This window comes from Gouania willdenowi, chromosome 14, assembly GCF_900634775.1.
Source record: "Gouania willdenowi chromosome 14, fGouWil2.1, whole genome shotgun sequence".
Classification (NCBI taxonomy): Eukaryota; Metazoa; Chordata; class Actinopteri; order Blenniiformes; family Gobiesocidae; genus Gouania; species Gouania willdenowi.
Window position 1 is genome coordinate 1,176,748 of NC_041057.1, and position 24,362 is coordinate 1,201,109.

Below are 24,362 nucleotides of genomic sequence, written 5' to 3' on the forward strand. Positions count from 1 at the left end.
AAATCTATTTCTTATCCATAAAGCTCATATTTTCCCCCTCATGGCATAACAACGTTACAGATAACACCCCAAATATAACTTCTAATTACATTTATATTATCTTAATGCAAATACTAACACAATAGTAGTCCAAATCCCATTTTGTATTTTATGCAACTTTTACTCTGAAGAACCAAAAGCCGTTCCTTGTAAAAAGTCCCTAAACAATTCACATTTTCTTAATCCGATCGGTACCTTTCAAAACAAAAGCAAATAGTTTCGACCTGTAATTTGTGTTTTTTCTGTTTTTTTCTCTTCAAAATAGAAATTCTTTCCCCTCCTACCAAACGTCACTAGACTGAAAGCTACAAATCAATCACTATTAAGATCCAAAAAGATTAATTATGCTACATTACATTCAATTAATTTAAGGTAATATTAGAAAAGAAGAGAAAGGATAAAATATTGTGCTACGTTAGTGAAACGGAAGTCCATTTTAACTAGTGACTGACATTTTGACAACACGTTTTCATTGGCTTATAAGTAGTGGCTGACATTGGCATCAATGTAAATCTAAATGTTGAATCTAAATCGGAATTTAAAAAATAAATCTAAATCTAAATGTTAAAGCTAAATCTAAATCTAAAAGTTAAACCTAACTCTAAATGTTAAATGTAAATTTAAAATCTAAATGTTAAAGCTAAATCTAAATCTAAAAGTTAAACCTAACTCTAAATGTTAAATGTAAATTTAAAATCTAAATGTTAAACTTAAATTTAAATGTTTAACCTAAATTTAAATGTTAAACCTAAATATTAATATTAAATCTAAATCTAAATGTTAAATCTAAACCTAAAAATTAAACCTAAATCTAAATGTTAAATTTAAATCTTAATGTGATCGCCAGGCCCTGACCTGCCTAATTTGTGTGATTTCTAAACATTTAGCCTTACACATAGTGCCCGATTTAACATTTAACATTTACATTTTTGTCTTCATTGCCTTCCATGCATGTGTGTGTGTGTGTGTGTGTGTGTGCGTGTGTGTGTGTGTGTGTGTGTGTGTGTGTGTGTGTGTTGATGGAGACTGACAGGAAGCTGTGTGACAAAGAGACTCAGAGATAATACAGTCAAAGATGAGTGAGTTTCATCCTGTTTTTAGAGATAAAGGAACACTTCTACAAACTAAAGTCAGTCATGTGGTGACGCTGATCCTCCAAACCCTAAAATAAATAGAGGCCAGTCACAGAGTCACAGAGGAAGTGATGACTTGCTCTTTTTTCCGATGAGCATCTAGAAGCTGAAGTGAGACAGTGATGCTGTTCTTTTCTGATAGTTTCCTGGTGTGAGTGAGACTTAGAGACGACGATGGAGCCTTTTCACAAATACCTGTGGCTGTGGATGATCGTAGCGACTCTTCTACTGACCGGCCTCATCATCTTCCTCTTCATCATCATCAACAAGTGCATCTCCAGCTCAGGTCAGTGTGAGGATGAAGGCCAGACTCCAGCTCTCATCAGAAACTCTTCACTTTTATTTATCATCATTCACATGTTTATCACATTATCATTCTGACATATCAACAACTATCAACACGTTTAAACATCTGTGGAGTATTCTAATACTAAACTTTTCTCCCTATTTTGTTTGTATAAAACCTTCATATATATATTTGTCATTTTTTGTTTACAAAAGTTTTTAACTTTAATATGAAATTGCAGTTTTAAAAATGTGACCTTTTTTAAATATGTGTTGTTGTGAATGTATATATATATCAAAATATTAACTTTATATTGCTAACTTTGAATTTATATAAAAAAAATTAAACTTTTTCAATATCATATTAACTTTAATATTACTTCCATATCATTCTATTCAACTTTTTTCTTTCAATTACAAGTTTTTAATTTCAATTTCCAAAAATCTTATTTTTTTAATATAACAGGCATTGTTTCACAAAATGTATTATATATATATATATATATAATTTTTTATTTTTTTACAGTATAAAAAAAATCTATTTGCAATTAAACTAGAAGAACATTTCCAACTCTAACTTTTTGTCTCCAACTTTTAATTTCTCTAAAAATAAAAAACATAAAACTAGTACTTTTTCTTAAATTATGAGTAAGTCAAACTGTTTTTCAATATCATAATAACTTCAAAAGTATTATTTCAATATAATATTAACTTTAATATTATTTCAATGTCATATAAACTTTCCATTAAACTTTTTTATTTTATTTTACAAAAGTTTTTAAAGCATATTTAAAAAAAAACAACAAATCATGTTTCTTCCTAAAAATGCAGAGAAAGATACGATCTATATAAAACACTGACTGGAAAGGGGGCGTTATCCACAAAAAGGGACTAAAACCTATAAACACAGAAAAAAGAGTTCCCACAAGGACTGACCATGAGAAAACCATGGTTACCAACAGAAACATAACACCACTAAACATGAAAGTCAAACACAACAGTCTCACAGTGACCTGTCAGTGTAGTTCAGTGCTTCTCAAACTTTTTTAGGTATTTACCCTGAATTTAACTGAAATGTAATGAACTAATAGGGAACAAGTAACGTTATATTTCATAAATAAATGAAAAAATAAATAAATAAATTAAACTAACCACCTGCATTACAAAACAAATGTAAAAGTGGTCGTCAAAAATACAGGAAATAACGAATCATTGTTTACAATCTGTGACAAAAAGCTGAAGAAAACAGAACAAGAACTTCAGTGTAAGGGAACAATTATTATCATGTTTCATAAATAAAATAAAACTAATAACCTGCCTTAAGTCAGATATTAAAAGTTTATTTATTGTTCCGCTCGATGTGAAGTACATGCCGACGTAAATAGTTATTTTTACACTTTAGTTCCTCGTTACATTTTGTTCCCAGTTTTTAATTTAATTATTTTAATTTCTGCTACATTTCTACTTTCTCATTATTACTTCTGTTGTGTTTTTAGATGTTTTGTTTTGTGTTATTGATCTTTATTGTCGTGGAAGAAGAAGATTGGCACAAAATTGAAATAGTCCTCCTGTTTGTCGCGCCCCACCTGTCGTACCTCTATTCCCCACCAGGGGACGCACCCCACACTTTGAGAAGCACTGGCAAAGTTTAACATGTGTTTTCTTCTTCTTCTTCTTCCAGCGAAACCAACGCTTCACAGAAGAGACGACTTCACCGGGAGGTAAAAAGTCACAAACATCAGCGTGTGTGTCTGTGTGTGCTTTGAAAACTCACACTTTGTGTTTTTTTCTGACTTCATAGAAACAACAAATACACAGAGAGTGAAACTCCTCCTCTTCCTCCTCGGAATCAGTATCTGACAACAGGTACGATCGCAAACTCTCTCACACACACACCATTATATCATCAACGTATGTGTTGCTTCAGTTTCAGAAAGCTATGAGAACCTGCAAACCGCCCACCATGAGCCCCAGCACTGCGACGTCCTGAGCCTAACTTTGGGGGCTCAGACGCCCCAAAACTACGAGAGTTTCCCGGTGAAGCAGAGCGAGGACGAGCAGTCGTTATACGTTCAGCTGGCGGAGAACGAGCTGGTTTTCTCACATATATCCAACGACTCATCCAACGACTACGACGACGTCGGCGTGGAAGAAGAAGATGATGGCGATTATGACGATGTTGGATGAAATATTTGACGTGATTGACCAAATAGAAGAAAGTTTGTCAGATTTTTTGACCATCTCTTACTATTGTCTGTTAAACCGTCATGTGACCCTCAAATTTTATCCTTAGGGTCAATGTGACCCCAGCACTTGAAAACAACATTAAATAGTTAGAGTTAAAACATTTTAACCAAATTTGTGTATCAGACTCTTTATGCTTGTGTTTAATTACAAAAATATATAATTAAAAGCATGGGTCCTTAAAGGACACAGATGTGTACACTATGCAAATAAGACAATGAAAACATCATGTTAAAGTCACACAAAAATTAGGAAAAGTCATGAAATTCGAAGGTAAAATAGCTTTTTTTGTGTTAAAAATGTAATAGGATTACATGACACGAGGGTTAAAGCTCTTTCTGCAAAACTCCATTTAAGAATTAATCAGTTTTGAATAAATGAACATAATGTTTCTTAAATCTGTAAAATATGGTGACAAATTGTACAACTACATCGTGTTTTGTCTCTAATTACACACATCGGCATCATTTAAACTCAAGTCCTAGGTCTGCAGCTGGTTTTCGTCACTGTGGTGCAAAATGTAACATTTTTGAGTTAGTGATTAAATAATGTTTTATGTTGTCACATTATCAACATGCATGTCAGCATTTAGAATAATGATCTTTAATACCAAAAATTAGTTGGTTGTATTTTTGTGAACTTTTCTGTCATTCTGTGTGTTTTGTTGTTGATTTTTGCGTTATGAGTAATTTTGTGTATTTTTTTGATTGTTTTTTTTTGTTATTTTTGTGCATATTTGTTGTGATTTTGTAGTTTTTTTCAGAGAATAATTCTGTAATTTTCTAAAAAATGTTGAGCTTTTTTTGTGTGTTTTGTGTCCTTGTCTGATATTTTGTGTGTTTTTGGAGTCATTCGTGAACTTTTCTGTTATTCTGTGTATTTTTGTTGTTGATGTTGTTAATTGTTGTTTTTTTGTATATTTGTAGTGGTTTTGTGTGTTTTTGGAGCAAATTTGCATATTTTTGTTGTTGTATTGCGTGATGTCTGTTATTTCTGTATACTTTTGCTGATGTTTTATATATTTTTTCTCTGAGTTTTGAGTATATATATTAAAAAAAAAGATAAAAAATCTGAATGATTCTAAGTATTTTTGCTGTTTTTGTTTGTTTTGTTTTTTGTCATTTTGCTCCTGACTTTGTAGGAGGAGATAAACACTAGATGTGTATGCTGTAGTGCTTTTACTGTGAAGGAACTCGCCGGAAGTGCCTTAAACCACGCTCCTCCCGCTGCTTTGACGTGCTCGGTGTGAACGTGCGGAGTGCGGGGCGGTCGTGCTCGTGCGGACTAACGGGGAAATGTCGGTGGGTCCGGACCGGAACCGGTTCCGGAGCCTGAGCTGCTCCGAGCTGCAGGAAATCCTCACCGACGACGCAAAGATAGAGCAGATGATCCGCATCAACGACAAGGTGAACACACGCACGCTCGAGCTCACGCATGCACGCATCCGCACGCCCGGAGGAATGTGCGTGTTTGATGTGCGGCGCGTGTGAAACAATCCGGTTACAATGGATCATCTTGTGTGTGCGTGGCGACTGATCCGATCGACTCCGACCAGCGCGAGCACGAAAACACTTTAACCACAAAAGAAAAGTTTTTATTCGTTTGTTTTTCAGCAGATTCTGTTCTTTTTGTTTGTGTTTTTTTTATTTTATTATTTCTGAGTTTCCTTCACTAACGCAGTTCAATGGGTCCACTTTTTGTGCAAAAGTCCGTTCACAAAATGTGGTTTTCAAAAGAATGTGCCAACGATTCCGTTAATTAGTGAATAATAATAATAATAATAATAATAATAATAATAATAATAATAATAATAATAATAATAATGTTTTAAATATACCTCACACATCGACAACATTTTAACTTCTAAAGCTGGAAATAATCAGTGTTAAGGAATGAAGGCAGAAGTCTCTTTATAAAAGAGACCATTATATTTAAATAAGTTTAATTTAAACCTGAATATCTGTGTGAAAGCACGACAGCAGAACTTTATTCAAAAAGATGATTTTAAAGTAATTTACTTAAATTCCCATAAAAATTGTGAAACACTGACAAAATAAATGTGATATAATAAAAATACATTGATCGCAATCTCAAACATTTGAATTGTTAAACTTAGAATAAGAAACAGAAGTTGTTCTGGTTTCTGGAGTGGTGCCTTTGAGCAAGGCACCAAACCCCAACACTGCTCCCTTCATTGTAAAGCGACTTTGAGTACCCAGAAAAGCGCTGTATAAAATTGATGTATAATAATAATAAGATACTTAATAACATCTTTAACTGTGTGAAGGATCTATTCCAGAACTCCATTTAAAAAAAAAAATGATGTTTTTAAAGTGATTTACATAAATTTCCCTAAAATTGTGAAGCAAAAACACAATAAATGTGATATAATAAATTGCTATGATTTTAATTTCAAACATTGACATTGTTAAACAGAAGAATACACTAAATGTAAGCGTCAGTAGCTTGTTATTCCCAGTCCACTGTGTGAAGGATCTATAACAGAACTGTTTTAATTAGTATTTATAGACTCTACCGACATTTAACAATATAATAATCTCTTAATATAATAGTTAAACCCATCTGCATCATTTTAAGGCCAACTTTCATTTTTATTGATGGTTATTCTCTCTCTTGAACAGTGTGAAAGCTACTGTAAAACTACATTTAAAAAAAAGTTGTTTAAATTCTGTTTGAAACCTAAAAAGCATTTGTGCATTTTTTTTATCTGCTTGTGGGTTTGAGTTTGTGTTCAGAACTTCTTTTAAAATCTGTTATTTTAGCCTCTTCTCTGTGAAGCTTTAACTCCAATAACCAGGTTTGTGTTGATTCATGTGAAGCGTTTATTGACGGTAACAATGCTGAGCTTATTATAGCTTCATTATCATCCAAAGCTGAAGATATTTCTCACATTATTTACAGTTTGTTGTAGTTGTTATGCTCGTGTTCAGTTGAAGCTCCTCATACATTAACCCTGACGTTGTTTAGACACGTTTTTTTGGGGGCTTTGTGGTGACCTTAGCTTTAAGCTATTCCACATCCTCCTCTGTGGTATGTTCACACACACACACACACACACACACACACACACACACACACACACACACACACACACACTGGGTCCCGCCCCCTCTCAGTCTAGTGTTTCTGTTGCCTTGCAGAGTGTCCGACTGACGTCCACTCATCTTAAACTTAGCTCCTCTGATTTTGACCTTCAGCCCCATTTAAACCCTGTCCTCCTTTTATTCATTCACTCATTTTGTATTATTTACTACAGTAGACACAATGACATGTAAAATAGATCTGTTCCTGTCCGTAGTCACTGATATATTAAGAATAGATTTGCTCCTAAAAGTACAAACAAGAACCAAATTCTCCATTAAGTCAAATTAACATGCAGCTTCACAGTTTAAGTAGTTAGCTTAGCATGTAACAACTAGTCCCACATGTTTGGTTAGCTTAGCATGTAGCAACCAGTCCAACATGTTTCGTTAGCTTAGCACATAACAACCAGTCCCACATGTTTGGGTTCCCTAAGCACATAGTGACCAGTCCCACATGTTTGGTTAGCTTAGCATGTAGCGACCAGTCCACATGTTGGGTTAGCTTAGCATGTAGTGACCAGTCCCATATATTTGGTTAGCTTAGCACGTAGCAACCAGTCCACATGTTTTGTTAGCTTAGCACGTAGCAACCAGTCCCATATGTTTGGTTAGCTTAGCACATAGCTGTGCTGGCTGAGCAGGCTAAAGGGGCGGGGCTGGTTTTGATACATCCTGTGTTAAAAACGCTTAGCTTTAGATGTTTTGTTTTGGACAGTTTCCTGAAGCTCTTTATTATCTCAGACCAATGCTAACGTAGCAGCTAGCGGCGATGATAACAGCAGTGTGGATTAGTCATCCTTGCAACATGAAAGATGTGGAATGAAGAGAGGAAGAAGCTTGGTTCTCACCCTGGGGTCAGGCCTGCAGCTGATTGGCTGATGGACGGGTTAGTGTCAAAACAAAGGCGTGAGTTGATGTTTGAAGGATGTGACGTTAACCTTCTACTCTGAAGGAATCTGAAGCTTCAGGGTGTGTACGTGCACTCGCGGTAACTGGTAACAGTCTGATTTTATTTTGAAAAACACAGACTTGTTAGTTTTCTGGTTTGTATCATTAACACTTGGACGTGTTGTTGTTTTTTAATCTTGTCGCTGTCGTCCGTGTTGTAGTTGTTTTTGTTATTTTTGTTGTTCATATAGTTTGTATTTGTTTTTTAATTTTGTTGCCGTGGTTCTTGTCGTTTATGCTCTTATTGTCTCTGTTGTTCTTCTTTCTCGCTGGTTTGTGACGTTAATGGTGAGAAAGGTAAGGGCTGACGTGTGTCTGAGGTAAGTTGAGTTCAGGATTTTGCTGAAACAGAGGATTATTATTATTTTATTCCACAGTTTTTGTTCACGTTCCCGTGGCTGTAACTGCTGTGATAGATGAACGTTACGTAACACAGATAAATAAATAAGCATGTATGAAGCAGCAGGTGATGAACGTCTCTAGTCTGACTGTTTAAAGTCAAACCCATCCTGAAGGAAGGTTTTTCTCAGTAAATGTGAGGATGTGTGGAGATGATAACAGACTGTGGAAGAGTTTAGAACCATTTAAACCAGAGACGCTCTGGAAATCTGTGGATTTGTTCCATTTTAATTCAGCTTTACAGTCTGTGAATGTCTCTGTTCATCTTCGTCTCTTATGGTCTTCCCTGTGCTCCATTCCCAGATAGGTTTATGATTTCCTTGGTCCCGCCCCCCACTCATCAATCATTAATGAAAAAACAAAGGCTTTTGTCTTTGTTTTCTTTTTGTTGTTTTTATTTTGTGTGTTCTTGTCATTCTCTGATTTTTCCTCCTCATGTGTGCATTGACCTCAGTTTTTCTTCCTCAGTTCCAGGAGCTTCAGGTGGACCGTGAGTCGCTAATGGCCTCCAACCGGAGCCTGGCTGAGGAGAGCCTGCAGCACAGGCCCCGCCTCCACCACGGGAAGGTGCTGCTCGCGGAGAAATATCTGGAGCTGTCCAACCTGGCAACCGCCTGCTGGGAGAAACACAGTCGGCTCGGTGAGTTTGAACCCGAGTTTATGGATTACCTTCAAAATAAAACACCAGGATGTTTTGAAGCTGAAAGCAGCAGATGATGTAACTACACGTCATCAAAATAGTGTCATTTAGGGGAATTTTGTGGAATTGTTTATAGAAAAATGCAAGATTTATGAAACAATTGAGTTCTTTCCACAGTTAGTAAATAAAAATGATTGCATTCATGTGATATAAGTGTAGGGGAAACAGTGAGACCCCTAAATGTTTGTGGAGTTTCACTATATATATCTATAACTTGATTATTTGGTAATTTACACAATAATCAATGTTTTCTCATTTCTACTTTCTCCTGCGGGCCGAATTAAATGCTCTAAAAGGCCAGATTTGGCCCCCGGGCCTCGACTTTGACACGTGTTTTAGAGACACCATCAGCTCATTAAACAAGACAGAGCTACACACAATAGATCCACTCCTGTCCCTTGTCACAGATCTATAAAGAATAGATCCGCTCCTGTCCTCTGATACAGACGTATAAAGAATAGATGTGTTCATGTTTGTTTTGTGGTTTTCTGTGGTTATGTCTTTGTCTTTTTTGTGTTCGTGTCCTTTTGCTGGTATTTCTTCTTCTTCTTCTTCTTTGTACTTTCCTGTGTTTTTGGAGTAGTTTCCTAAACATGTTATATTTCTATAGATCTATAGAGAGCTAGAGAACTTGAGGATGAGTCTTTGCAGTCGAGGATGAACTTGTTCCAGAACATTTTTTGGACCCTGAGCGTAGCATGTGTCAGTCCTGAATCTGAGACTGATCTGAGGACTTCCTGTTGGTGGGAGGCAGGGGGCGGAGCAGCAGGGGGCGGATCTTTAGCGGGTGGCCAAGTGAATCCTTCTTTCTTTTCTAAAGCTAAAGTCATCACAAAGCAGCTCAGCTGGAGGCGCTGATGGAAGCTCAGAGGAATGTTCAACTTCCTTTTTCTGTGGATGCTTTCTAACCTCCCCAGCAACGCCGGATGGGCGGGGCTGGTCCTTCCTCTGTGGGTGGGGCTTATCCTTCCTCTGTGGAACATCTGACTCTGATTTGGAGAGAGACAGAAGCCAGGGAAGAGATGAATGAGAGACTTTAATGTCTGAGGAGATATGGGAACATTCCTGAGGAGGAATTACAGACTGAAGCTTTTTCTTCAGAAAGATTCTCACACAAACATCTTGTCCTGGTTTTTATTTTTAATGGAAACATCCTTGTAGTGACGCACAATGAATATCAGTCACAGATCAGTTTATAACGACTCTCGTCTTCGTTAACAAATACAAAACAAACACAGAAAATCCATAAACAACAAACAGACAATAAATAACACAAATGACTCCAAAACTAACACAACAAGGTGAAATATCCTTAAATGACAGCGTTTAGAAGGAATATGAAACGGCCACAGCACATACAGTTGAGATATTTAATGCACACAGAAACACCACTAAAAGTACACAAAACTAGTCCATCTAAGTTTCATTTGTAACTGCGTTGATTAAGACGAAGGCTGCAACAACAAATCCATAAAATTGATAAAAATCGACTATTAAAAGCGTTTGCAACAAATTTAATTATTGATTGTGCGATTGTTGTCACTGACCTTAACGAGTGTTTGTGTGCAGGAACGCACAAGTGTATGCACAAGTGTTTGTTTGTGCACGCACGAGTGTTTGTGTGCGTGCACGAGTGTTTCTTTGCGCGCGTGCGTGCGTGCGTGTGTGTGTGTGTGTGCGCATGCGTGAGACACTGTTATTTCAGTTTAATCAGCTTAAGCAGTGTTTAAATGTGCTTTATAAAATATAAAATCTGATTAATAGATTATTATAGATTATGAAAATAATTGTTAGTTGCAGCTCTAATTATAACTATTGCAAATTAAAATTTGTATGTGGATAATATGTATGTTGATATATAAAACTTTTTTATATATATATATTCTGAGTTTTGTTTTAAGAAAGAGGACTCGTAAAGACCACAGGCATCTATTTACTTTATGATTTTATTTGTCAAATTCTGTCGTGTGTTTTTGTTCAAACAAAAATACACAAAATGATGACTTTAATAATACAATAATGTGGAGGAAAAGTTGTTGAGCTCAGAAACAGAATTAACGGAATTCACTTGAAGCAGAAATGTTAAAATGATTCTGACTAAAATCTCTCATTCATGTTTTGAGAAAATCTCTCACATTTACACACAATCAGTCTTTATAAACAATGCACAGAGACATAAAAGTCAATTGTAACAAAATATGTGGTAATATGAAGGACTTCACATTGTGAATTTGAAGCTTTTTTGGAGACTTTCCTTTTATTTCCAATAAAAACCAAACATTTGATAATAAAGTGGTGAAGGCTGCAGTGCTCGTGCTCTGTGGGATTAGTGAGAGATTATTGCTTCTGAAAAATGGAATCCCATCATGCCTCACACTCCGACTCCAGATAAATCTCACACATCTGCCAATCATCTGGATTAATGAAGCTTTCTGCTGCGTGTCGGGATTAAATGAACTCTGTTAGGAAATGTTTAACGCCTTTAAATCAAAGTTAAATTTGATAATATTCTGGGTCAGATGATCAAACACTGGACTTTTCTGTCATCATTTTATCCTCAAAACAGCCTTTTGTTGAGTTAAAAAAGGATAAAAAATGATAAACGGTAAACAAAGACAACATATTTTCTGAGATTAGTTTTTAAAACTTTTATATATTTGTTAATGTATTATTGTCATCATTTTTAGTTTTTATGTATGTTTTTACATAAAAAAAAAAAAAAACTTGTAATTATTATGTTGATGTAAATGTTGCAGCATTAGCTAAACATCTTTTACTGTGACTTTCTCACCTTTAGACGTGTGATTGTTGGATTTCTCAGCGCTGCACAGCTCTGTGGTTTCCTGTGTGTGTGTATGTTTGAGATAAACTGTGTGTCTTTGTGTGTCCATGGTTGAACCTGACACCAGAGCGTCCTCACACAGAACAAAACAGCTCTCGTTTGGTCGGGGTTTTCCCGCTCTCTCTCTCTCTCTCACACACACACACACACACACAGTTAGTGCATGTGTGTGTGAGAAAATCTGACGGATGCTTTATCCAACAAACTGTCGTCCTTGTTAACGCATCGATTCAGTTGATGGATAAAATCCTGGAGAATCTTTTCTGTTGTGTGTATTTTTGTATTTATTTGGTTTTTTAATGTATTTTTGTTATTTTGTTTTTATTTTTTTGTGTATTTTTGTATCACAGACTGTATGAAGATGGACGGGACAAGCTCCCCAATGAAGTGAAGCTTTTATTCTTAGAGCTCCCCCTGCTGACTGGCTGCAGTATAGGTCATAAACTCCGCCTCCTCAATGATAACAGATGGGATGTGGGTCAAACTGTAAAGTTAAAAAACTCTGCTGTGATCATTAGTTATTTTAATTTTTTGTGAAGTTTGTTTTAAATAAATTATTTGAGGTTGAAAAACGGGATTTGACGTCATATATGACGATGATTGACAGCCTCAGGTCTCTTTGTGAATAGCAGTTACATTGTGAAGGAACTCCGTTTTTTTAGTTCTTAGTGGTGTAACAATACATCCATCCATATCGATACATCGATTCTTTAATTAACGATCCAATTACATCGATGCACAATGAAAACATCGTCATCTTTAAGATGAAATTCACATAGTTTGTGCCACCATTTCCTGCGCGGGGAGAGCGACACGGAAGCTGCGTAGTTTACATTGTTTGAAGTGAAGGAGAAAAAAAACCACGTGAGGTAAAAATGATCAACTTTATATCAATAAATGAAATAATAATAAAAACGCAGTGATGCTGATTTTAAGATGATAAGAATTAGGTTGAAGAAGGTTGTTTAGCTAGTGGTTTAGCATGTACGTTAGCGCTCAGACACACAAACTGAGATCTGATACTTTCAGTAATAAATGTGTTTATTTATAATAACTCCTCACAACAAACAGCGTCTGTTCATGATCATATCTTTGTATGATTAAAAACGTATCGCACCGTAGCAGTTTAAATAAAACTATTTTATACTTTTTATCACTCACACAATTCAAAGTCTAACACTTTGTTAAATGTCACAGAATGATGTTTATTTAATGCCTGAAAGATCTTAGAAATAAATAAAATGCATAAATAATATTTCAGTTGTTTTTTGGGAGTTGATAAACATGTAAATGATTGTGTGAGATGAGCGTATGATATCACATCATATCGATCGCAGGCTTGTGAATCAAATCGAATCGAAATTGTATCGTGACAGATTTTACAAACAAACATCGTATCGGCGTCCAAACATATCGACACGGTATCGTATCGTGATTTCCCCCCTAGTGTGAACTAGTACTGACCTCTATCATCTGATCATCTGAACAAGATGTTGGAACGTAGCTGGTGCTACGTAACACATCAGAACAGCACACTAAAGAGGCGGGGTGTGTTACAAGGGCTCCTCCCACTGGATCCCACTGCGCAGTTACTGGCTCCAAATGACGTCAAATTTGCAAGATGGAAACGCCCCTAAGTGCCGTATTTTGGCTTCAAGAACGTTGAGTGGGAGGAGCTACAATACACACCCACTGGTCTGGACCTAATATGTGTATTTTTGTTGTTTTGTGTATTTTTGGAGTAGCTTTGTGTATTATTTTTGGTGTGTGTGGATTTTAGCATTTATTTTTTTGGTCATTTATTGTATTTTTGTTGCTTTGTTCATTTTTGTTGTTTTTGTGTGTTTGGGACCAATTGTGTATCTTTGTTGTTTTGTAAACTTTTGGAGTTGTTTTGTGTATTTCCATTGTTTTGTGTATTTATTTTGGAGTTATTGATTGTATTTTTGTATTTTTTTTGTTATTTTGTGTTTTTGTTGTATTTCTGTTTATTTTGGGGTTTTTCGGTGTCGTTTGTTGTATTTTTCAACCCATTATGTGTATTTTTGTTGTTTTGTGCATTTTTTTTTTTTATACTTTAGTCATTTATTGTATTTTTGTTGCTTTGTTAAAATGTTTATTTTTTGTTGTTTTATGTATTTTTGCAGTTATTACGTGTATTTTTATTGTTTTGTGTATTCGTTGTTGTTTTTGTGTATTATTTAATCATATGGTGAAGTTTTGTGTGTGTTGTGTTACTTCTTGTCGTTGCTCTGTGTGTATTTGTGTTTCTCTGAAAAAGAGACGCTCGGCCATTTGCTCTCGTTGAAACTCTCCGACCTTTGACCTCTGCTGAGGCTCCTGCAGGTCGGCCCCCAGTGTAGCGCCTATTATTTCTGACATCTACATTTCAGCTCGTACGGCCTGGGCTCCCTCACTGTGAGGCTCTGAGTTGCAAAAAATGACAACAAAATTATTAAAAAAAAAACAAGTGAAATCACATCATAAAATAAGTTTTTATTTAATGATGGCATTTGGAAAGAATATGAAACTGACGCTGCACAGACTGTCAGAAAAAGCCCTGAAATAATCCACACAACACCAACACAAAAATACACAAAATACAACAAAAACACACAGCCGCATCAAAATTACACAAGAAATCAAAAAAAAATAGACAATAAAAAACACCAAAAACCACAAAAAAATGATACAACAGACAAAACCGCAATAATGCAAACAAAACGATTTTGAAACAAAAAGTCCAAAAACAGAAGAAAATTATATAAAATTGCTATAAAAAAAACGACATAACACTAAATGAGCTACAGAACAATGCGATCGCACAAAAATACCAAAAAGAAACAAAGACGAGAATAAACACAAATACTTCAGAAACGCGCAAAACTACATCAAAGCTAAACAGAAAACACCAAAAATATGCAAAATTCCTAAATAAAACATAAAATGGCAACATTACACAAAATAACATTAAAATTAAACAAAAATTCTGAAAAAGACACAAATCATCACAAAAATATGGAGTCTAATTAAACCTTCATTTGTAAAGATTAAAGTTTTTTTTAATCCATGAAGTAGGACAAAACTCTGTGAAATGACATCTCTGTTACATTTTAATGCTTTTAATAATTCTCAGAAATCAAGGAAACCAAATAAATGAAGCTTTTTTTAGGTCTCTTTATCAAATTTTTATCATTAATTATGAAAAAGCAGACAGACATCAGTCGTTCAGAATCTTTTTAAGATTTTTCCGCCACAATTTTAACTTAAAACCTAAGAAATAAGAGATAAATCTGTTTTTAAGGCCATTCTGTTACATTTCTATCATTAAATCTGAGGAAATCCTTCAAAGGAGACGTTTTAAAGGAGCTTTTTTTAAGAAAGTCCATCACGTTTTCAAGCTTAACATCAGACGAGTTATTGTCGCTTATCATTGTTTCATTTTGAAATCTGTAAAACTCAATCATTATTATCAATAAATCTGATAAATCTTCAAACGGAAGCTCTTTAGTGCAGACAAAGGAAGGCATTTCACTGAGTGTTGTCTCCTGTGTGGGGGAGGGGCGGGGCTCAGATTATGAGAGTCATTACCCTGACCTCCATTTGGCCCCAGGCCTCCCATGAACTCAGACTGACTCGTGCAAGCAGGAGACATTTCACAGTCAGCTGATCGGAGCCTGTCGCTGTTCGTCAGCTACAAACCGCCGCCAGGCGAGCGCACGAGGGTGGGGGGGGGGGGTATGTGGGGGCGTGGTCAGTGACAGTCTGTGACCACGTTCCCTTCAACGTTCCACAGATGGAAAAACAACGGATCGGCTTAGATTCTGTTCAGGACGAAGAGAGACTGAAAAACCAGCTGATCAGCCAAAGGTGTAGTGGTTTAACTGGTGATATTTGTACCTAGTGATGCTTTAAACAATATTAACTCAGAATAAAAACATGAATCATGCTTTCAGGTAGTTTGTCATCAGACGATGAATATTACAAAAGTAAATGTTTAGCTTTAATGTTAGCTTTACGAGGCCTAAACTCATTTAAATGAACGTGTCACCAGTTATAATGGTTACCAGGTGAGCCATAACACCACGTTTCTGACATGTACATTTTTTGTGGTTGTTTTGTGTGTTTATGTTTTTTGTGTGTATTCTGTCATTCTGTGTACTTTTGTTGTTTTCTACGTCATTTTTAATGTTATTGGAGTCATTTCTTGTCTTTTTGTATATTCTTTGGTCATTTTCTGTGTTTTTTGTGAGGTGTAGTGGTGATGTATCTCTAACTTGTAGTGGTTATAAACTGAGTGCTTCTGGGTAATGTAGTCAGTTAATTTGTGGTCAGCACATGCTCCATGTTTTCTCTGTTTCTCGCTGCACGTGCACTCATGTATGTGTGTGCACGTGCACTAATGGTGTGTGTGTGTGGTGTCTGTGCAGAGGCTGGAGTCCAGAAGCAGAGCCTCCAGACGGCCCAGAACCTCCTGCAGGAGGAGGTGGAGCGAGCTGAGGAGAGATCAGAGGTTAGGAACAGCAGCCGATAGCACATCAACACACTGAGAGCACGTGTGTTCACCCAACACACACACACACACACACACACACACACACAGGAGTCTACAACACTGAGATCAAAGGACGGTTTCCTCCTCCTCCACGTTCCCATTAAAGAGAATTCCTACATTAGCACTATTCCTTTTCCTATTCCTAGTCTGTATGAAGGCACCAAGGTCAGAACATAAAGGAATGGTTACCATGGAGACTCATAGATCACAGAATTGTGTTTGCCGAATCAAAGAGACACATGAGAAACATTCATGTTAGCATTAGGAATAAAATGTGAGCTTTTATTCAAGAAACTAAGAATATTTTTTTCACAAATTGAGCCCATTTTTGCTGTTTTTTATGCTTTTTTGCAACATTCAAGACATTTTCAATACTTCTAAACCTTTTCAACCACTTTCCCCACCTCATTGTCACTTTCAACCTACGTTCATGATTATTTTTTGACAATTTAACCACATTCACAATTTTTAATGCCCATTATTTGCCAGTTTAAATGAATTGTTCTCCCACTTTTAAGCCAATATTGACACTTTGAACCATTTTTACCACATTTTCTGTCTGTTTTTGCTCACAAACTTTTAACCAGTTTCTGTTGTTTTTAAAATCCCATTTCACCACCTTTTCCACCAGCTGCATTACTCCCATTTCTGACACTTCTACGTCACATTCCAATGCCTCTTCTGCACATTTTTTCCTACTTACTGAGTAAATGTTCTTGGATAACAGTGGATATTATTCAGATGAATAAATAAATGTGGTTATCACAGATTCATAGAACAATGGACCATCATTTTACTGACTTTATGGATGGATCCCAAAAATCTCTCCCCTTTATTCCCCCTTATAGATGGTCCTGTCTCCACATGACTGTTCTTCAATGTTCATGTCTGTGTTCAACCACCTTCAGCTACAGTGGGGGTCCCTGCTCTCTGGGACCTTTATTTTGGGGGTTGAAAAGGTTGAAAACCACTGGTGTGCGTGTGTGTGCGTGTGTGCGTGTGTGTGTGTGTGTGCGTGTGTGTGTGTGTGTGCGTGTGCTTCAACAGGAGCTGCTGGAGTCGTTCATGGAGGGAAACGCGAGTGTGGACTCGTTCCTGGACTCGTTCCAAAGCTCCAGGAAGTCGTACCACGTGCGTCGTGCTCAGGCTGAGAAACTACAGGAGCTGGTGGAGCGTAGAGGACAGGGGGGGAGGACCCCCAGGACAGAGGAGGAGGGGATCCATGAGGAGAAGAAGGACTGGGACCGGCCCAACGGTGTCCTCCCCCACCCTCAGGGACCTCTGAGGGTTTTTAAAGTACGCTACGGCCTCACCCCCGCCATCCTCCTCCCCCACTACCCCGTGTCCCCGCCCCCCTCCGCCCCCAGCCCATCCGACCCATCGCAGGGACACGCACACGTGCTCAGCCCGAGTGGCGAGCGGCCGCCTGCCCACGGCCAGCCAGTGGGCCTCAGGGTCATTGGACACCTGCCAGGCGGCTGGGCGGGGGCCAACGGGCGGCCGGTGCGTGTGCAGCAGCTCTACAGACCCCGCCCCCACCCTCACCAGCCTGAACCTCCATTCCGATAAAGCCTGAGGTGGGGGCTGGGTCAGGACGAGAAGATCTTTGAAGATCAGTCACATGTTGGAGATGCACAGACGTTTCTACGCGTCAGGCACAAAAGAAGAAGGGCGAGTGGGTGGAGCTAAAGCGTTGGCACACAGTGGGCAGGATCAGTTTTTACATTTCCCACTCCAGCCTCTTGTTGCCTTACTTTGTCCTGTTAATTATAATTTTGAAAATGACGTGAAACGCATAAACTGGTTGTCATGGAAACCAGTGCAGTGTGAATCAGGAGTCGGCCAATAGGATTACCAGTATGAACCAGTATGAAGAGTTAACATCCTCGTATCTGACGGTTAAAGGAGGGACAAACCTTCACTGGTGTAGTGCAGGGGTTCTCAACCTTGGGGTTGCTTCAGTGAAGCAGCTGGAGAGCCTCATGTGGCTCCTGAGCCGCAGGTTGCCGACTTGTGGTTTGACTAGTTACTGGTTTACAATGATAACTAGTCTCTGATGTTCTCTTTAAGTGTACGTTGTTGTTATTGTGACAGTCTGATACTGACTGATTCACTCATTCATTGGTTCATCAGAGAGCAGCTCCCAAAGTAAACGCACAAAATGACTCGACACTAAACAACATTAAAACAAAAATAGAAAAACACACGCAATTAGAGAAAATGAAAACTTACATATCCAAAAAGACACAAGGATGGCAGGAAAACAACAAACTGTTTCCTGTGGTAATGCTCTGATTGGTCAATATTCTAATGCTGACATGAATGTCAGGTTTGACATGTTGAAAGGAAATAAAACATCACTGTTAATAATGAGCAGGTGATCATTACGTGGTGTGTGTGAAGCACGTTTCTAACTGTAATAGTTCAGTTTTAAACCGTTTTCAGGACGTTTTGCATGATTGTGTGAACAGTTGAAATGTGTTTGATCAGCGTTCTGTGGACGTGTTGTGAGGATTAAAGATATGATACAATGGTTGACAGAATAAAGTGTTGGTGATAAAGCCATGTTGTCTTTATTATGAAGGTGTAATTTGACTCCAGGATCACCTCCACGTCTTTCACAGCATTTCTCATTTTCTCTCTGTGCAGAGGTCGATCATATTTCCTCTGATTGGCCTCGTTTTTCTTTTTAGCCGTAGGACAAAGAAGTCTGAAAATATTTTCCCTCCTCTGGGAATCTTCGCAGATTGTTGTGCTGATTGTGTCTTTTTCTGTATTTTTTTGGTTTCATTTTAAAGTTATTTTGTATAATGTTATTTTTGTGTTTCTTTAGTCATACACGTTTGGTTAGCTTAGCACGTAGCCACCAGTCCCACATGCTTATTAGCTTAGCATGTAGCCACCAGTCCCACATGTTTATTAGCTTAGCATGTAGCCACCAGTCCCACATGCTTCTTAGCTTAGCATGTAGCCACCAGTCCCACATGTTTATTAGCTTAGCATGTAGCCACCAGTCCCACATGTTTATTAGCTTAGCATGTAACCACCAGTCCCACATGCTTATTAGCTTAGCATGTAGCCACCAGTCCCACATGTTTATTAGCTTAGCATGTAGCCACCAGTCCCACATGCTTATTAGCTTAGCATGTAGCCACCAGTCCCACATGTTTATTAGCTTAGCATGTAGCCACCAGTCCCACATGCTTATTAGCTTAGCATGTAGCCACCAGTCCCACATGCTTATTAGCTTAGCATGTAGCCACCAGTCCAACATGTTTATTAGTTTAGCATGTAGCCACCAGTCCCACATGCTTCTTAGCTTAGCATGTAGCGACCAGTCCTAGATGTTTAACTTAGCACGTAGTGATAAGTCCCGCATGTTTGTTAGCTGAGCACGTAGCGACCAGTCCTGCATGTATCTTAGCTTAGCACGTAGCGACCAGTCCCGCATGTTTGTTAGCTTAGCACGTAACGACCAGTCCCGCATGTTTGTTAGCTTAGCACGTAGTGACCAGTCCCACATATTTGTTCGCTTAGCACGTAGCGACCAGTCCTACATGTTTCTTAGCTTAGCACGTAGCGACCAGTCCCGCATGTATCTTAGCTTAGCACGTAACGACCAGTCCTTCATGTTTCTTAGCTTAGCACGTAGCGACCAGTCCCGCATGTTTCTTAGCACGTAGCGACCAGTCCTACATGTTTCTTAGCTTAGCACGTAGCGACCAGTCCCGCATGTTTCTTAGCTTAGCACGTAGCGACCAGTCCCGCATGTTTATTAGCTTAGCATGTAGCGACCAGTCCCGCATGTTTCTTAGCACGTAGCGACCAGTCCTACATGTTTCTTAGCTTAGCACGTAGCGACCAGTCCCGCATGTTTCTTAGCTTAGCACGTAGCGACCAGTCCCGCATGTTTATTAGCTTAGCATGTAGCGACCAGTCCCGCATGTTTCTTAGCTTAGCATGTAGCCACCAGTCCCACGTGTTTCTTAGCTTAGCACGTAGCGACCAGTCCCGCATGTTTATTAGCTTAGCACGTAGCGACCAGTCCTACATGTTTCTTAGCTTAGCACGTAGCGACCAGTCCTACATGTTTCTTAGCCTAGCACGTAGCGACCAGTCCCGCATGTTTCTTAGCTTAGCACGTAGCGACCAGTCCCGCATGTTTGTTAGCTTAGCACGTAGTGACCAGTCCCACATATTTGTTCGCTTAGCACGTAGCGACCAGTCCTACATGTTTCTTAGCTTAGCACGTAGCGACCAGTCCCGCATGTATCTTAGCTTAGCACGTAACGACCAGTCCTTCATGTTTCTTAGCTTAGCACGTAGCGACCAGTCCCGCATGTTTCTTAGCACGTAGCGACCAGTCCTACATGTTTCTTAGCTTAGCACGTAGCGACCAGTCCCGCATGTTTATTAGCTTAGCACGTAGCGACCAGTCCCACATGTTTCTTAGCTTAGCACGTAGCGACCAGTCCCACATGTTTCTTAGCTTAGCACGTAGCGACCAGTCCTACATGTGTGAGTTAAAGTATAGAAATGTGTTATTAGTTATTTATTGTGTGTGTGTAGTTTTTAACTCTGCTGTTCTGTGCAGGTCTTTATGGGTGTTGTTAAATCGACCCAGTCTGAGTGTTTTCATTATTCATGTGACTTTGTTAGAAACAGACGAAGCCTCTTGTTTTTCTTTCCCTGGGAGGAGAAACTCCTCCTCCTCCTCACATTCATGAATATCTCATCAGCTTGTTCTTACATACGTGAAGAATTAATTACATGGTTCAGCGCTCGATGGGACGCATTAGCTCGGCTCGTTTACCTCCACAAACAAGCATGAATAAATAAATAACAGACGACTCATAAACAGGTTCACACAGCACTCCCATCTGGAGAGTTTACGACACTAGTAAAACTCTAAAACTGCTCTTTTGCTTCTTCCACCATTGGAACAACACACATTAGGACAGAGCTGCATGTCAAACTCATTTTAGTTCATGAACCAAATATAAAGCAGTTTAATCTTAAGTGGGCGAGAAAACATTCAATTTTAATAATAATTTCCCCAAGTTTGCTCTTCAACGTCTAAATGATATATAAAGTATGTAAACTTTGCCGACAATATCTAAGCAATATGTGACATATTTCAGTCCCTGCAGAATTTTTTCTTGATTTTGTAACAAATCTTGATTTAATTTTGGGAAACTATTGCAAATATTGTGGAGTTTAATTGAGTTGGTGTATTTAGAAGTTCTGAGACTGAATTATTTTGTAATTTACACCATAATTCATGTTTATTTCTGTCTTTTTTACTTACTGCAGGAGGACGAATTGGATGGTCTAAAGGGCCGGATTTGGCCCCCGGGCCTTGAGTTTGACACAGGTGTGTTAGGAGATACAAAAAGTGTTTTAGTTAGGGGGGAAAGTCTCAACAAAAGTTAAACTGTTGATGAAAAACATTAGTTTTTCAGTTTAGTTCTGAATTTAATTATTAAGATTTTATCGTGTGTGTGTGTGTGTGTGTGTGTGTGTGTGTGTGTGTGTGTGTGTGTGTGTGTGTGTGTGTGTGTGTGTGTGTGTGTGTGTGTGTGTGTGCGTGTGCGTGTGCGTGTGCGTGTGCGTGTGCGTGTGCGTGTGCGTGTGTGTTTCTTGCAGTTATGTTTTTCCCTCTATTTCTCTATTTTTTATTTTCTCAATGTTTTCTCTATTTTTCATTTGTGTTGTTTATCATCAGAGTTGTGAGCTCTTCTGTCTCATTGATGCCACGGTTCAGTTTAAATCATATAAATGAAATAAGTCTGATGCCTGGGAGCTGAACGCTCACACTGTCAAAGCACATCTGCAGTAACAGGCCTGATGTGTATTAGCTCATGGTATATGGTGGAGCGTGCGCTCACAGGCTGCTCTTTGACCTGAAGGTGACACAATCTGAGCTAATGCCTCTAAAAGCATCATGGGAGCTTTATTCTTTTAATGCCATCAAGATTTTTCAAAATAAAATGACAGCTAGGGCCTGATTTAAGCTGTTTTTTTGTTTCTGTGATTATAAAAGTGCTGGGATTTCAGTCCATGTTTCACACACTGGTAAAGTCTACGTTTCCTGTGATTAATTCATGTTATAGAGTAACATTATCAGAGGTGGGATAAATAAATCTGATTTGGAAGCACAACAGCTTGAGGAGAAGCAGGAGTCTGTGATCTCTTATCAGCGTTATTATCAGAAGGGAAACAATCCATCAATTAAGGATCAATATATCCATAAAGTCTGAATCTGTGATAACTACATTTATTTATTAATCTGAATAATATCCACTGTTATCCAGGAAGTTTACTATTATGAGTCATCTTAAAGATGGAAATCCTGGCTTTAATCAGAAATAAAATGGTTCAAAGTGACCGAAAATGGTGGAAAATGTGGTGAAATGGGATTTTAAAAAACCCAGAAATTGGTTAAAAGTTGCAAATTACAGTGAACAAAAGCAGAGAGAAAAAGTGGTAAAAAAGAGGGTTCAAAGTGTCAATGTTACAAAACAAATGAGTTTAAACTGGCAAATAATGGACATTACAAATGGTGAATGTGGTTAAATTGGCAAAAAATCGGCATGAAATATGATGAAAAGAGGTTAAAAGTGACAATAATAGGTCAACATATGACATTAGGTAAAAAAGTGGTGGAAAGGGTTTATAAGTGCTGAACATGTCAAAAAGTTGTTGAAATGTGATGTAGAAGTGTCAGAAATGGGAGAAATGTAGCAAAAATACATTAAAAGGAGCAAAAAATATTGAAAGAAAAAGTGATGAAAATAGGTTAAAATATGGTAGAGTTGTAGAAAAATTGTAAAAATAAGCAAAAATTGGCTGTAATTGTTCAAAAATATATTCTTAGTTTCTTGAAGGCATTTGGTGGCCCCCTCCCAGTGTCTTGCAATGCCAAATGGGGTCCCGACCCTAGGGTTGAGAACCCTTGGGTTAAGCAACAATCCCATCAAATAGATGGAAACTCAAACTATTGATCAGCATCTTGAGTTACTGTCAAGGTCATGAAAGGTATGAGGATAAGGAGGATAAGACTCGTCTGCTAAAGAGGAGAAGTTAGGTGTAGCTAGCGCATAAACTAAATCTATTTAATAAAAAAACTAAGTCTAAAATCCAAAGCTTACAAAGTCCACACCCACTCCAGACAAGAGAAAACTAGACAAATCCATCAAAGAACTGATAAAAACAGAGAACAAAAAAGACAAATCAAATAAGGACATCTTAAGTAGTGCAGGGAGGCCATCGGGAGATGAGGAACACCTGAGTGGAGACAGGAGGGAGGCACGTAAACACTGACGACACTGGGACTCTCACATACAGATGCAGCGAACACAAGGCGTGAAATACATCAACGACTAAACGACATAAGACACCTCAAACTAGAACAACGCCCACTGGGTTTGAACCCACAACTCTAAAGCTAGGCTCAGATGAAATCAAGTGGCTCGTGTGTGCGTGTGTGTATACCTGTGTGTGTTCTGTCTTTGTTCAAACAATGGTGTTAAAATACTTTGATAAAGTCGTCTCAGTCTCTTCCTCACATCTGTCACATCTGGATTTAGCTGAAAGCTCCCTGAGGAATGACACCAACGCAGCAGCTTCTCTCACTTTCATCCTCTTCTCTTATTGTTCCTGTTTATTTTTGGAGCTTCTCACCATCAAAGCCACACCGATCAGTATTTTTAGCCCTGTCAGCACTTTGTCCTTCTCAAGGGAAGCAAATCTCGGCCAAATGATCCCACGTTTGAGAGCCAACAATGAAGTTATTAACACACAATCCACCACTGATGTGTTGGCTTATAATGATCTACAAACCAAGCATGTCACCCATGGGGGGTTAACACCCACACTTTCATAACAGAGGGATTGATTATAGAAAACGTATTGGTCCAGTTATATTGATTGAATGGTGATCAGCCAATCACAGCCAGTTATTTGACGAACGTAAACAAAGAGTTAACAGTGATGAGTAAAGTGACAGTAAAAATGAGTAACAGGTGGCAAAAAATGGTCCAAAAGTGGCAAAAACGTGGCAAGAAAAGAGTGGAAAGTGACTAAAATGGACTAAAAACAGTCATGAGTGGCA

The 24,362-nt window shown here is 38.1% G+C and overlaps 1 protein-coding gene across 1 annotated transcript; it reads left to right on the plus strand.

Annotated features, from left to right (window-relative positions):
• The first annotated feature begins 4,932 nt into the window (after positions 1-4,932).
• vps37d (VPS37D subunit of ESCRT-I) lies at positions 4,933-18,810 on the plus strand. The gene is made up of 4 exons (XM_028467424.1): positions 4,933-5,107; positions 8,621-8,792; positions 16,125-16,207; positions 17,297-18,810. Exons 1-4 carry the CDS (start codon positions 4,997-4,999, stop codon positions 17,816-17,818), a joined length of 888 nt encoding a protein of 295 aa, XP_028323225.1. The 5' UTR covers positions 4,933-4,996; the 3' UTR covers positions 17,819-18,810.
• The last annotated feature ends 5,552 nt before the right edge of the window (positions 18,811-24,362 follow it).